Source organism: Triturus cristatus, chromosome 4_1 (assembly GCF_964204655.1).
Source record: "Triturus cristatus chromosome 4_1, aTriCri1.1, whole genome shotgun sequence".
In the NCBI taxonomy this organism is placed as follows: Eukaryota; Metazoa; Chordata; class Amphibia; order Caudata; family Salamandridae; genus Triturus; species Triturus cristatus.
This window is the reverse complement of record NC_140585.1, coordinates 409394558-409411318: the sequence shown is the minus strand read 5'-3', so window position 1 is coordinate 409411318 and position 16761 is coordinate 409394558. Positions and strand designations below refer to the sequence as shown.

At 42.1% G+C, this 16761-nt stretch overlaps 1 protein-coding gene across 2 annotated transcripts in view; it reads left to right on the top strand.

Moving 5' to 3' along the window:
* PTPRR (protein tyrosine phosphatase receptor type R) overlaps positions 1–16761 on the top strand; it is an 813462-nt gene that overhangs the window by 619989 nt on the left and 176712 nt on the right. For both annotated transcript variants that reach the window (XM_085652526.1, XM_085652527.1), the window contains 2 exons: positions 3264–3450; positions 13208–13292. In XM_085652526.1, the coding sequence (XP_085508652.1) occupies positions 3264–3450; positions 13208–13292 (272 nt within the window). The remainder of the gene's footprint in view (positions 1–3263; positions 3451–13207; positions 13293–16761) is intronic.

Genomic DNA, 16761 nt, shown 5'->3' with positions numbered 1-16761 from the left:
CACACAAACATAACAGTAATACCTAATGGTTTATAAATTATGTCAAAACCTACCTATTAAAGGACAATTCATTATCATATGGAACAATTCCCAACATTCTCCTAAACTTTTGGACTCCTGCACACATTAGCAGCCATCTTGGAATGTTTTTCATTTGTTTAAAATAAAATCACTCCAAGATGGCTGCTGCACATACCTGAGCAAGAGGCTACTACCTTGAAATGTTTTTTTTAATTAGGTAAATCATGTAGAGATGGCTGCTATCCAGACATGAGCAAGCATGGTGGTCAGCACCAAATTATTTTTCTTAAAACATAAGAAAACGCATTCCAAAAAGGCTGCCACACATGAATGTGCTGTATGGTTTGCCATATTGAAATGGTTTTCAATCTATTTATAGATGGGCAGCCACATAGACAAGGGGAGAGAGCAGGAAGAGACAAAAAAAAAAGAAAATAGCCCCTAATGTACTGCAATTCAAAGTTCCAACATTAACAGTGGAAGGATACAACTCCTCAGATTGACCATGTTAGACCTGGCATCATTGGCATGGTTTTCCCTGACATTTTGCCTCTACCTCCTCTATTTTTGATACTGTGCTGGATTTCGTTTTTGCTGGCTTAGATGCTTTGGGCACTTTGCCACTGCTGATCATTGTAAAAGTGCAAATGCTCCCTGTGTAAATTGATATTGGGATTGGTTCTCCCTGATTGGCATATTTGTTTTACCCTTAGGTCCCCAGTAAAGGGCACTGAGTGTGCCAGGGCTGGTAACTCAAATGCTAATAGTGGGCTTGCAGCACTGATTGCGCCACCCACATGAGTAGCCCTGAAAAGATGTCTCAGGCCTACCACCGCAGTGCCTGTGCGCAGTTTGTTAACTGCCATGTCGACCTGGCAACCCACTGGCAACCACTTGCCAGGCCCTACCCTTCCCTTTCCTTGCATATAGGACACCCCTATGGTAGGCCCAGGGTACCCCCCTGGGCAGGCTGCAGTGTATGTGAAAGTAGGACATGAACTGGTGTATGTAACATGTGCTGATAGTGAAAGCAGAGACAGTGGATGTGCATTCCCAGTAGACAGCCTCTGTGGGGGTTGAGGTGTGCCTGGCCCTTCCTGGATGACCCAGCCATGAGCTGAATAGGCCTGATCTGCATTTGGAGTGGTGGGAGGAGTAGTCCCTGTACCTGAATAGGGCTTGCCTGCCTTCCACAATGCTGGTTCCGCCCCCCTGTGGTGTGTCTGGGACCAAGGCTCACACTGACAAAGGATGTTGTTGTGCACTAGCAGAAGTGCCCCCAGAACTGGTTTGGACTGGGCTCAGATCCCCTTGCACAAAGGGATCAAAGACATTTTGGGGTATAAGTACTAGACCTAAAACCCCTGAACTTTAGACTATTGCTGGAATCAAGAGGAACCTTTGCTGAGGAGAAGAGCTGAAGAAACTGAGGAGAAGTACTGCCCTTGTTGGGTGTCTGGGGTTGGCCTGCAGTTGCTCTTTCTGCCAACGAAAGGAGAAGGACTTTGCTGTGTGCTATGTCCCCTGCTTGAAGAAGGACTTTGCTGTGTCCCCTACTGAGTTGGGTCCCTGGAGGTTGTTGTTACTGTTGGAAGCTGGAAGAAACCCAAGAGAAGCAAGAACATCTGTTTCCGACGCTGTCGATGCCCCCGCTGTGATGCCACGACCTGCATCGAGGCCCGGGGAGCCGCTCGTGAAGTGAACGACGCAGCGCCCGGCCTGCTCCGCAGCTCTGGCGCTCTATGACACCCGCCCGACACCGACAGAAATCGTCCGTGACCGACACCAGCGCTCGAGTCGACTCAGTCTTCGCCAGCACCTGCATCTGTTATCGTGGTGACGATAACCGTCGAGGGTGACTCGAGAAACTTGCCGACGTCGCATCATCTCCAGAGCCGACATCGGCCATCTTCGACTCCGTGCATCATCACCGACTTCATTTTCCAAGGTACTGTTTGGGGGGCTGTGTGACTCCGTGCCCGACGTCACGATCCTCGCGGGCGTCGCCGTACTTTAGATTATGTGCTGTCCTGACGTCGTGATAGCCCCAGTTGGTGCTATTTGATTTCTACAAGCTTATTTTTGCAACAACCTTTTTAAAGACATTCTACTGAGTATCTGTATGTTGGATTTTTGTCGTTTTGGTCTTGTTTAGTTTAGATGAAGATATTTTATTTTTCTAAACTGGTGTGGTGTCCATTTGTGGTGTTTTCACTGTGTTACTGTGAGTGTTGGTACAAGTACTTTACACATTGCCTTTGGGATAAGCCTGTCTGCTCTTACCAAGCTACCAAGGGGGTGAGCAGGGGTTATTTAAAGTGTGTATCCCCCTTACCCTGACTAGAAGCAAGGGTCCCTATTTGGACAAAGGTACCTACCTCTGCCAACTAGAGACCCCCATTTCTAACAGACAGTGAGGAAAGATATTGAATCAGGAGGAGCTGAGAACTTAGATAGACAAAACAAATCTATCAAATCATGCACCAGGGGTCCACATAGGCCACAGTATGTCTATATTAGATGCAATAGATCTGTTTGCCAACAGACACCTAATACTGTCTGTAGGCATGCCCTAATAACTCAAACACTCAAAGTGCTGTATGCATTTAATCCAAACAATACTTTCACATAATTCTTTCACTATTTGTGGACAATCATTAAAGTGTCCAAAGGAATCCTGCACATTTCAGAGGCTAATTGGGTTTCTTTCACTATTGACCAGGACTTGTTTTATTATCTCTCCTAAGTTTGTTTCTCTGCCAGTCATTGCTCTGGGAGAGTGTGCAAACACTGCTTATTAACATGGCTCTGCCTTTTTAAGTACAATACTTCAAAATATCCAAGAAGCATAAGAAGGATGGTTATAGGCTCTGCTTTATGAGTTAAATGCTACAGACATTTCTTTCAACAAAAGTTTACTTACCAGACTCAGGAGGCATTGAAATAATAGCTCTCATGGTGTTGCTAGTACAATATTTCACTGGCTTTGGTGGCAAGCATACAGTCATCGATCTGTTTCTTTAGCATGCTGTATAACAAGTAAGATCACCGGATATTAAGTGCTATCATGGTGATAATGAGTATTCAGTTAAACAGCATGTGTTTGTGTGAACACCAGGGCAAGAACAAGATGTTGCAATGTTTTTTCTGTTTCACTATTAGAAGTATTTCAAGTTATGTTTGTGGTGTTGTGAATAAGTGAAATACATCACAAACTCACACCTTCTTTATGTTTCCTACAGGAGAGGGTCCAATGTGTCATTAACCTTAGACATGAGTGGTTTGGGTATTGCTGACCCCTTTACCGCTGTCCCCACACCGCGTGAAAAAGTAGCAATGGAGTATCTGCAATCAGCCAGCCGTGTCCTTACAAGACAGAAACTTCATGAAACCGTTGCAAGTTCTCATTTGCTTCATACAGAATTCATGGTATGTCACATGTGTAAGAAAATGAAGACAGAGTGAGTTATTTTACACCACAAGCTGAGTTTCCTTTAGCCTGTGCTTTGTTTTAGGATAGAATTTATATAACTCTGATGAATACATGTAAAGACGCCTACAGCAGTTAGTATAATTCAACTTCATACTACACATCCCATAGATGATACACATATTCAATCGCCCAAATTGATGTTTAAGTACAGTATATAAACTTAGAGACTTCCAACATCTGCACCAATTATAATGTAACACAATTTTAGGATTATTAATATGCATGGGTAATTCAAGATAGTATAATGGGGAAAAATTATTTGTGTACCACTTTCAATTTTAGCAATGTTGTGATTACCTGTGTAGCATTGTGTTGTAAAAATATCAATTCTTGACTGTCAGATCTAGTAAAAAATCTCTGTCAAGGATTGAAATGCTTAATAATGTTAATGTTTATTGACAGAAAACAATATATTCACAGACATATAGTTGGTCTCAAACTGTTTTTTCTTGGAAACGTTTTTTGGTTTTGTAACACAGATCAAGCACTTAAAAGAAACTCAACTCAAAAGGCTGCAATACATTTGTAGTCGATACCACAGATAAACATTCATAAAGTATTATATTTAGGCAGAGGTGCTCATGGAGTCAGTGGAGGGAATGTGTTATTGAACAAACACTACAGGTGCAAATGAACCGGCATGTGGGGGAACATAGTTCTCAATTAAGTTTATCAAAATGTGGACATGTACTTTATATATCTATTTCCATGTCACCAGTTCATCATCTAATTTGGGGTCTGTTTATACTGCCGCAATTCCTAATTTTTGTGCTAACATCTCTTTATTCATATCTTTATTTTGTGATTGGAACACTGGCACCACATTGTCTTTCCATCGAATAGCAACATGCCTTATTACTAATGTGAATCCCAGGACTGGGACTTGTTTTAAGATGAAAGAAAATAGAATCTCTTTGTAAAGGAGATTGGCCACATCCATGATGATATCTGGCCAAATTATCACATGATCTGTCTGCCTGCCCCAGGGTTAAATTTAACTCTGAAGGAATTAATTGCAATGTCTGTTTCAGTCCCTTTACACTTACGACCCAGAAGAATTATACCACCAGTGACACAGAAACCAGTCCACTATCACTACTGAATGTCACTATGAACCACCTTCCATTGCTGGTTGATACTATCAAAAGATGGCACTCCACATGGGAGGTACCAGCACCAGTGAAAATGGCACCAGCGCATCCACTCTAGCATTGCAATAACCCTGTCTAACTGTTGCTATTCTCATCAAATATCTTTTAATATATAACCTGCCTACTTTTAGGTCAGCTACTGAAGGATGTGGTTGTGGCGAATCTGAAAAGCGAGAGGACTGATAAGCTTCTACATTTTTCGTTTTGGGTTTTGAAATCATCATGGGTCACACTATGCTCTGCTAACTGAGGAGACTGGCTTGAGTATGGGGTTTTGTCCGTTGGAATGTTCCATCAAGGAGCATCATGATGCTATGTACAAAATCAAGCAATTGTCAGCCTAAACTTTTCAATGAATCACCACATCCCAATGGAGCAGTAACCATATATCACCTGTGGGCTTAGGAGCATCTGGTATCCTGCAGTTCTTGGGGATTTCTTTCTCTTTTATCCAGCAAATATGCCATCAATAACATTAGCCAGAAACATGGTCTTCAAAGCTTGTGGTATGATATTGATATTTAGAATCACTTCCTAAGGTAATTCTGAGACTATTTTAAAATGCCTGGCAAATCTGGCGTGAACAAAAAACAATACATCATTGTTTCCTGAAGGCAAAATGGTTCTCATTGGATCAGTGCATACATGTTTGGAATAAGGGTGTTAAGACTTGTGGCAACCTAGGCTAAAAAAGGTGTATCCAACATGGAAATCAAAATTAAGAATTTATTGAGAACGTTTTTCAGTGAAAAAAGAGGGCCTAATGGCTTATGGTTTGGTGAGTGATACAAGATGATTTCAATTTGATAAGCCTATCCACATGAAACTGAATCTAATGCACATTACAAAAGAAAAGTAGATTCCAATTTCCGTTATTTATTAGTAGATAAAAAGGTACATTTTGGACCACTTGAAAAACGCTGATCTGGTGAACCAGACTACACAGGTAAGGGCAGTAGCATTATTCATATATAATGGCACAGTTGGATTCACAGCACAAACACTTTCTTGCTAGCATTTCACAATAAAGGGCCTAATTACGATGTCGGGCAGACTTGCGTCCGCACGACCTTAGGTCGACGGTTCCAACCTCACAATTTGGATGAGACCACCTGTCAGAAACATCCATTTTGCTATTGCACCTTGTACAGCGGTAGAAAAGACCCACAGCGCAAGCTGCCATAGCTAAATGGATGTTTGGAAACATCCCTGCACCGTGTGGCAGGCACATCACAGTGCCTGCCACACAGTGCAGGGAAGTTTAGTGGGACACCGTAGGTCCCCTCAGGCCCTATAGCAGAGGGCCGTCACTTTACGCCTGCCTTTTCATGGCGGGCCGACCGCCATGAAAGGGCAGGCAGAAGGTGTCATCATAATCCCGGCGGCAGAGCAGAGCCTGGGTCCGCCATCTTTAGGGGATTATGGTGCCTTCCGACGGATTCCTTAAGCCCGTCAAATGCGCATCAGAGTCTCTGGCAGGTTTCACTCTGACTGCCGTCATCCTAATACGGGGGTCGGACTGAAACCTACGATGTCGGGCAGAAAGCCTTTGACAGCTGGTCGGAGGCTTTCGGCCCGACATCGAAATTAGGCCCAAAGTGTTTTATCCCCTTTTCAAAATATTCCTTGCAAAGTATACTAATATTCGAGGGATTATTTTCATCTGTTTTCCCATGAAACAGAGGCAGAAAAGTCGTATGCGATACACTAAATATAATGTTGCAATTATAGTATCTTTTTGAAAAATCTAAATAAAAACACATTGAAATTAAAGTTTGGCCTCTCATGGGTATCTCTCTGCCTTCTTCCCCAAACATGCATTCAATGGAGAAATGGAAATTAACTACACTTATTTCAAAATGTAAGCAGGCATTAAGTTGGCAGCACAATTGTATGACTTTCAGTCAGTCAGAAAACCATATTAAATATATATTTTTTTTTAAATCAAAACAGCACACAATAATATACACATTTCAAACAACAATTATACATATCTCATTCTGATATGAGGTACTCTAATCTTAATACTCCCAATATAATTTTCAAGTTAAAAAAGGCCTAATCAATCTCAAGATTGGCAATTAAAAAAGTGCAATGTGAGTTCTACCAAGTTAATATCACAAGAGTTACTTGTATAGTATGAAAAAATGTCATTAGTAATGCAGCGATTTCCACAACACTCTAGGAACAGCAGTTAACCATAATGCTTCCTGATAGTGAGTGCGCCTCTAATAAATTTAACAACAGCAAAGCAGGTTTCATGAAATTCAAGGGAATTTTAGGATTCTTAGACCTTCTTGAGTTAGGGCTACCTGATCTCAATAGAGGAAGTAAAAAAGTTGATAAAGTGCACATAAAAGTAAGAAATGGACTGTATGACTATCATTAAAGAGTCCTGAGGTATTATTACGAAGTCAACCAGAAGGGGTCTCAATCTGTACAATATTAAGTTCCTCCAAGGAAAGAGATATATTGTATTACATACCTATAGGCTGGAAGGAGAAGGGTGGTTTTTATTTGTTATACATATTACATATGTGTACATATAAGGCCAATAGAAAATGTGATTATGCCGGTTTGACCTGGCATCCTTGGTGTGGTTTCCTTTGTCTTTTTGCCTCTACCTCCTGTATTCTTGATGGTATGCTGGACCTAATTTTTTCTGGTTTATATACTCTAGGCACTTTACCACTGCTAATCAGTGCTAAAGTGCATGCGCTCCCTACCCCTCCAGACAAGATCAAAGACCTCATCCTGAGTTCCACACCTTCTGCCTGGGACGACCCCTGGTGGCCCACAGCACTCAGAACACCCCAACCGATAGACCACGTAAGACAACTTGGCATCATCCTAGACTCCTAATTCTCAATGAACCACCAAATCAACACTGTCTGGTCCTCCTGCTTCCACATCCTCTGCTTGCTTCGGCAGATTTTCAAGTGGATCCCCACCGAGTCTAGGAAAATGGGCACCCATGCCCTCATATGCAGCAGACTCGACTCTGGCAACACACTCCATGCCGGTACCACCCAAAAACGCCTAAAGAAACTGCAGAACATCCAGAACACTTCTGCCAGACTCATCCTGTACATCCCCTGCCACAGCCACATCACTGGCCACCTAAGAGACCTTCACTGGCTACCTATCAACAAAAGAATTACCTTCAGGGTCCTCATGCACACCTGCAAAACCCTCCATAATGCCAGACCTGCATACAACAACCACGGCCTCTACTTCTACACTCCCACCAGACATGTCCGCTCTGCCCAACTGGCCCTGACCACCATCCCAGGGATTTGCAAGACCACGGCTAGAGGAGGATCCTTCTTCTACCTCGCTGCTTCGTCATCTCAGGCAATCACCGTTGTTTCCTCAATTCAGAAAGAACAGCAAGATGTGGCTCTTCAACTAAGCCTCAGATCCACCCTCCCCTCCCCCCCCCCCACTCAGCGCCTTGAGACCCTAACAGGTAAATATTCGTGCTTTACAAGAAACCTGATTGATTGTGCAAAATGTAATTATGATTGGTTATCCACGATTGGCATACTTGATTTAATGATAAGTCTCTAGTAAAGTGCACTGTGTGTGCCCAGTAAACCAAATGCTCCGGGTGGGCCTGCAGCACTGGTTGTGCCACCCACATGAGTAGCCCTATAAACCTGTCTCTGACCTGCCATTGCAGTGTCAGTGTGCAGTTTTAAACTGTCATGTTGACCTGCCAAGTGCACTCATTTGCCAGGGCCAAACCTTCCCTTTTTCTACATGTAAGGCTCCCCTAAGGCAGGCCCAAGGTACCCAATGGGCTGGGTGTACTATATGTGAAAGGTAGGTAATGAACTGGTGTGTTGTGCATGTCTTGGTAGTAAAAAACTGCCAATGTCGTTTTTCACTATTGCATGAGCTATCTCTTCCATAGGTTATCAGTGGACCTACCTGTTAACATCTTACTAGTGTCACTTTAAATTGGGAAAAGATAGAGATGTGGAGTTTGGGCTCCCTGAGCTCAGGATATAAAAGTACATCTTTTAGTGAAGGTTTTTTTTTTATTGTGTGTTTGAAAATGCCACTTTCAGAAAAAGGGCATTTTCTTGCTTTACCGTCCTGTGCCTTTGCCTGCCTGTGGAATCACCGTCTGATTTAGACTGACAGCTGAGATGTTTGTGCATTCACTCTAGAAAGTCACACAAAGGGAGCTGAGGTGTGCCCTGCATAGCCTGATGGCCCATCACCAGTCTAATGGGCCTCCCTGAGCTAGAATGGTGGTAGGAGTCACTGAAACCTGAATAGGTCTGTCCCTGGCCTCTCATAATGCTGGCTTTGCACCCCTGTGGTGTGTCCGGAGCCAAGAAAGGGTAAGACAGAACGTGTGCATTACAAAGACTATCCTTTGAAGTATACCTACTTTAAAGGCCAAAAGGGGTATACGTATTGGACCTAAAAGTAACCCCAGACTTTTAGAACACTTCTGGATCAAGAGGGGTCACTGCCAAGAGGAAGAGCTAGAGTGCTGTTGAGGGGAGTACTGCCCCTTTGCTGGGTTGGCCTGCAGAGGCTGTTTCGGTCTTGGAGTGGACAAAAACTGGACTTTGCTGTTTGTATCCTGCTTTAGAAGATTCTCCCAGGGCTTGTGTGTGCCTGCCTCCTGTTAAGAGGAAGTTGAGGCCTGTCTATTCATAGATGGTGAGTGACCTGAGAAAGAGAAGCCTTTTGTTTCCTGGGGTCTCTGTAGCCATCATGGAACTAGCTCAGTTGGAGGAGGAGCTGTTCCTAGAACCAGTTTGGGGTAGATGAGTAGGAGGGGACTGATCATTTCCATAAACACAACCCTGACTGGCACCCAACTCACCTCTAAGGGTATAAAGGCTGTGCCAAAACTGTGAAAGAACAGAAGAAGTCTGGACACACTGTATGACACCTCTGTGGAGACCTGAAGGAATGGACATGCTCCCACTTGTACCCAGGACTACAAAGTGGACTTCAAGGTTTAGTTTGCTGACTTTTATGCAGCTGCAGGGGCACACAAAGCTTCAATGGGTCTTTTAACAGAAGTGCCCAACTGACCAGTATCAATTAGACATGGCCTGAGCCCCTATTTTTAGCCTTTTCTCTATTTATCCCTAGCCCCTAAGTGCTGTGCCAGCAGGACCTAGTTGCAAAGTTAGCTCAAATTCGAAGGGACTTTGTAAGATACAGCTTCAGGCTTGGCCCATTGGAGGATATTGAGCTCCATAAAATACTAAGTTCAAAGGTAGACATCTTGACTGGGTAAGGTCAAGCTCTGAGCTTTTCCCATGCAAACCAGCAACTTCAGCAGGACCTTGTCCAATGGCTATCCATCTTCATGAGGACTTCATCAGATACAGCCTGTGGCCTTGTCCCACTGAACGATTTTGATTTTCATTTCAGAGACTAAGGGCCTAATTCCGACTGCATGTCCGACCACCCGATGAGGAGTGGGGCAGTCGGACTGCCTAAACTCTGCCGACACAGACTGGATCATGGGTCCTGTGATGGCGGCGGACTGCAAAGATGTGGGTTATGGCAGTGGTGCAGAGACAGGCACCACGTATGGATTAAATCAATTGCCTTTCCGACAAACTTTTTATAACGGGAACCCTGCCTTAAAAAGGTTGTTGGGAACGCAAAGAAAAAGCCCAAAACAGGGCACCCGGGTGATTTCGCTTGGGGGTTCCATGCGGGCAAGTGTTGTGCCCCCTCTGCATGCACTGCCGTGCCTGCACTCTGTGCCATGCACAATATGGTGCATGGTAACAGTGTGCGCATAACAGTGCGGGGGCAGCACCGTGGTGACATTGGCTTTAGGCTCACACTGTCAGACTGCAGCGGTCACGACTGTCGTGTCATATTATGTGGTTGGGATACTGCTGGCTTGACGGTGGTCACCCGACCGACGACAATACGCCTGGCGGTCTGACCGCCAGGTTCGTAATGAGACCCTAAGTAAGAAGGTAAAATCTATGACAATGATGCAATGCATGGTGAATTCAACCTGCGCTCCATCGTAGTCAGCCTGAAATGGTCTCTCGGTCCCAGTCACCCATGCACCGTGACTACTGGTTGCTGCTTTGCTTTTCTTTGTGCGTTTTGCCTTGAATCTTTAAAAAAAAAAACATCTATTGTTATAAATTGGTTGTAGGATTTTAGTGTGTTGTGTTTTGATTGTTTCACTGCTAAATACTTCACACATTTTACTAAGCTAAGCCTCTCAGCGCTGTGCCACAGCTACCACCGGGTTGAGTCCAGGTTTAAATTGTTGAAACTATGTTTTACCCTGACTTGTTTGTGGTCTTATTCCTTGTGGTGTACTAACATCTACCCCAATTAATAACTCACATTCTTACAAGAATCTACCATTTGTGCCCACTAATGGCAGTTTACCAAAGTTAAATGTAGGCATGGAAAAACAGCTGTCAAAAACAGCAGCAGATCAAAGCATAAATTCTTGCTGTACTCGTTGGGGCCAACGTGTTATTTCAAGGCTATATATGGAAATGTGTCTGTGCGTATGAAGATAACGATAGAGTGATCTTCACAGTGTAAATGCCTCTTCAGGACCCTCTGCTAATCACCAAAATGTGAAGGAATTTAGATAGAAATAAAAATCTAACTGAAAAAAATCCATTTAAGTTTTAATTTCTTATGCCATGAGCAACTTTATAATTTGTCTTTTGGATATCATAGATTACAATACTGTTTAGGTGGATGTATGTCATTACATCGCATACTAATACCACGCATGCCATTACAACGCGGGTATTACTACGCGATGTCAATGACATCGCATTCCATTACATCGCAAACTATTACCACGAATATGCCTTTACCACGCATGCCATTACAATGCAAAGGCATGCGTGGTAAAGCTATACTCGTGGTTAGTTTGCAAGGTAAGTGACTACCCTACACAACCCTCCCCCGGCCCCCATTCCTCTCCCTACAATTACACTACACTACCATACACGACCCCCCGCACTACCCTAAAACACTACACTACACACGCTCACTCCAATACTACCCTAAACGCTAATGCATTACACTACTCAAACACTACTACACTACCCTAAACCACTACACTATACAAACTCTACAACATGACCTTAAACCCTAAAACACTACTACACTACCCTAAACCCTAAAACACTGCACTACACAAACACTACTGAACTACCCTAAATCCTAAAACACTACACTACCCTAAACCCTAAAACACTACACTAATACTACAACACTACCCTAAAACACTACACTACTCAAACACTACTACACTACCCTAACACCTAAAACACTACACAAACACTACCCTAAAACACTACACAAACACTACTACACTACCCTGAACCCTAAAACACTACACTACACAAACTCTACAACACTACCCTAAATCACTACACTACACAAACACTACTACACTTACCTAAACCATATAACACTACACTATCCTAACCCATAAAATACTACACTACTCAAACACTACAACACTACCCGAAACCCTAAAACACTACACTACATAAACACTACTACACCACCCTAAACCCTAATACACTACACTAAACAAACACTACAAAACTACACTCCACTACAAAAAAAACACACTAAAACGTTATAAAAAACACACACAACACAAACATTACAACACTACTTTTACACTACCCTAAACCCTACAAAATCAACCACCACCCCAAGCGCAAACCCCCTTACCTCTCTCCTCTCTAGCGTTGCCGTCTCTGCTCCACAGGTTCCTGCTTCCTCCTTGGTGCACGTAGTTGTGAGGAAACAGCCTCAGTTTCCTCACAACGACTTGGATAGCTGCCGCCCCCGCCATTACACATTACATCGCATGCGTTGTAAAAGCGCATGCGATGTAATGGTATGCGTGGTTTTTACCACGCGTTTATCATTGCATGCATTGTAACGCATGCAATGTAATGGCAACGCGTGGTAAAAACAGCGTTGTAATGGCTGTTCCCCGTGTAGGTCATTACAGTGAAGTCTTGATGAAAAAATTAACATTTTGTTTACAAACAATAATGATATTTAACCACAGTGCCATGAGAGAGACCTCCTCCTTCATATTATCTGTCTATTATTGTCCTGGGTATCCCATGTGTTTCAAGAAAAGACCTTTGGCCTGTACTGTGAGTCTATAGCAATATACAATTTTAGTGGCCACGAAGGGCACAAAAAATGACAGTTTTGTAAAGTTCTTTTGAAAGTCTTGATTCTCAATATCTTGATTGGTGTAATTTCGCTAATAGTTTCAGAATTGCAGTTTACTACTGTTGTAGATGCATTCGGATGCCAATAAACAGCTGTTTTTCTACTCTTTCTGATATCCAGTAAGATGCCTATCACTACCCCACCTGGGTACACAGGCTATCCATTACTTTACATTGGCCACGAGGCTATTTATAATCATTGTATGTTTGGTGTTTCTTGCTTTCAATGGGACGGATAAATGAGTAAAGATGATGTAAAATAGAAAACTATGGAAATACTCATATTATGCTTATTTTTTTTCCAGGAAATACCAATGAATTTTGTTGATCCCAAAGAGCTGGACATCCCTAGTCATGGAACTAAAAACCGGTATAAGACAATTTTACCAAGTAAGTTTTAAGGGAATAGCATTATTTTGTACATCTTCTGTATCTATAGGTTTGATTTACTCTAACTTGTGAATTGGGGACTCAGAGTGTTTGATACACAGTCAGAGCAGACATATGGTTTAAACAGCTCCTGAATTAGGATAAACCTGAATGCAGACTTATGGTTGCTATACCTGAGGGAAGTAGAATAAACCTCCAACGGCAAGGTGACTTGTTGTTGTATATATGTTTTCAATAGCCAGTAATTAAGAATTTGCAGGTGGGCTGCCAAGAAATACTTACACAACAGTATTAAGGATAGACATTCAGCCTAGAATGTTAAAATCCTTTGCCTAGTGATTGAATAAATAGTGGCATTCACATGCATAATCTGCATTTTTATGACTGCTTATGTCCTATCTTTTCTATAGCTATAGCAACATCATACTATGTGTCATCGACTTCTTGGTAAAAAAAAATTTGCAGGTATTACATTTTCTCAATTTAGCTACACATATTTTGTTGGAAGTTTGTGAAAGTGAATTTTCTTCTGTGAGTAAAAGTGGGGCAGATGGTGATTATCCCGGAAAATTTTAATCAAGACTGTAGTCTATATTTCAGTAGATATTGATAAAGGTTATTGCGGAGACCAAGATGAGGGGATCAGATATCAAGACAATGAGAGTGGAGTCATTGAAAGAATGGTCACTGTAATTGCTCAATTATGTAATCTGCACACTTAGCCTTTTATCACACTTCTTATTTTGTTCCTTGAGGATTAACTTGAGTTAACAAGCAGCAAGATCTATTTGTGGCTTCTTCATTTGATTAGGATGCAACCATTAAGGGAATGCTATTTTTGTATTTGCTGTGTAAGCTGCAACTCTTACTCCAGTTGCACCTACCTCAATCTCTTAATTATAACATAGCAGTGGACATGTATTTCTTTGTTTCACAAACATGCACAGAATTTCTGGCACAGTGAGAAATCTAGGTAGATCTTTGTTAAATGGTATTAAGATTGCTTGTAAGGTGCTAAGTCACTAAATTTTCACCAGCAATAAAGTTTTGGGAGTGCAAACCTAGAAGCAGTTTCTAGCTGGCATCATTTATAGTTTGGTGAAAAGGAGAACCATTGCACATCTATAATTCAGTTTCCCCTCTGAGCTCACAATTTCTCCACCATCATCTAGAGGTAGGGAAACCTCTGATTAGCCATCAGTGGGAACCTGTGACTTACACCAGCGGTCAATCAAAGACAGGCTCGTCCGCCACAGGGTCAATTTATTTAATGCATCAGCTGATGTGCCCTATTTAGGACTGTTCTGATGATGCATAGTTTCTCTATCCAGAACCTCCATGTGAAACCGACCATGAAAACAAAACAATGGTACAAATGAGAAAGTAGAGACATCCCTATGTATCATAGCAATGTATTGTTTCCATTTGCTGGAAAATAAATTCTTGGGAATTTGTAAAAAGTGCACTTTCATCATAAATAGATTACTATTATAGAAGCCAACTAAAAAAAATGGAGGAGTTTGCCACAATGTTAAATGGGACAAGGCTTCTACCATTACAATAGCCTCATTGGACACCACACTTGGGTCTGAATGAACCCTTTAATGTTTAAAGACCACACTTAAATATACAGATTACAAAATCCTGAGTTTTATCCACATCTTTTTAACCATTTGTACATTTATCTACACAAATCATATGTGGTAAAAAGCATTTTTATATTTTAATTTCCAAGATCATGACACTGAGCTTATGTTGTCAGCAGTACCTAAAGCTTGTGGCCATTATTTACTGGTACGTCGTATTGAGAAACTGCACTGCTTTGTAGTATTACAATAGTACCACTCAGGTACTACAAAATGCTATTCGCAAAACTACTTGTGTAGGTCTCTGCCTCTCATATCTTTTCTGAGTGGAGATCTCCACACACATATACATATGTTTTAGTAGTAACTGTGTGAGGGACCAAGGGAGAACTCGGAAATTGGGGAATACTTACTACAAAATGGGAGGGGATTAGGGAGGAGAAAGAAGGGGCTTGGGGAGATCAGGTTTAGGGAGAGACAAGAATTTTTGAAAAAACGGAATAACTTTTTTATCGATAAAGCAGCAGCAAATCGGAGAAAGTATTATCATAGAATCAAGTGAAGCTGAATCATTAAATAATTAAATTAACCATACAATCTTATCTAAATTCCAAGTATGATGACAAAAGTCTGGGTCTCCTTTAGACCCATGACTCCTATGAAACTTATTGCAACGGCAATCACAGGACCGTAGATGCCCACCCACAAGACCTCATTCACACAGCGCATAGTTCCTGAATGTTTTATAAATGCATTGTGATTCCATTACTAAAGAAACAGGGTGAGGATCCTTTCATTCTTAACAAGTATCGGCCCATCTTCCTGCTAGCATATGATCCCAAAATGTTAAAAGCCCATGTTGCACATAGTTCTGCAGCCATCTGTGGGCTGATAACTACTTTGATTCTCAACAAGCAGGCTTTCGCCCAACACATGTGATACTATCTGTGCTACTGTCATTTATAGATCATCTAAGAAGACATTGATAAGGCATTAGTGTTGGAAGGTGGATTATTAGTATGAGTAAGTATGCACCTACCACTAGCAATAAGGCCACTAACGCAGTTGAGGTCTCAAAACCATTAGCCCCTAGCTCAACTTTTCATAGCTGGCTGCGAGCAGGCAGGCTTAACCCAGTAGACAAGTATGTAAAGCATTTAAAAATACCAATACATTGACTAAGTAAGACAACACAATAAAATTCCCACACCAATTTATAAGAATAGAAAATATTTGTTTCTTTAAAATGACACTCAAACGACAAAAATCCGCTATAGGGAACCGGAGATATGAATTTTTAAAGATTAAACACTTTCTAGTGCTTAAAAACATATAGCGGCAACTTTGAACATCTAGTCGCGCTTGGCCAGGACAAAGTAAACCTTTGAGGTCGACCGCGATGGAGCCCTGGTCAAATACACTAAGCAGGAGGCTCCGATAAAAATCTTACCTTCACACTTAGAAACTTTTCTAGAGGATTTGCTCTCAACGGAGAGCAAGACACTTTGTCAGGTTGGATTCACAGCGGTAGGCTTGGTTTAGGGGGAGCACCCGGTCAACTCATGAAGTATTGAGCTCCAGAACTTTCAGAGGGATAAACCTGAAATCCACCTGAAATCCATGCCGGGTTGTGGCTGAAGGTAGCCGGCTTCACTCCACTTCTGGAGCTTTTTCCAAAAGTTGCTCCAAACTTCTCCAACATTTTGGAACTTCTTCCTGAAGTTCTTCTTGAGGGTTCAAAGTGTCAAATACACAAATCCAAGGGTCTAGAAGCTCTGAGATGGTCCTGGGAAGTTTGGGACTACAATTCCCACAGTGCACTTGGCAAAATCTTTAAAAGTCTACTGGACACAATCCAGGCTGGGGACTTCTTGAGGGAGATG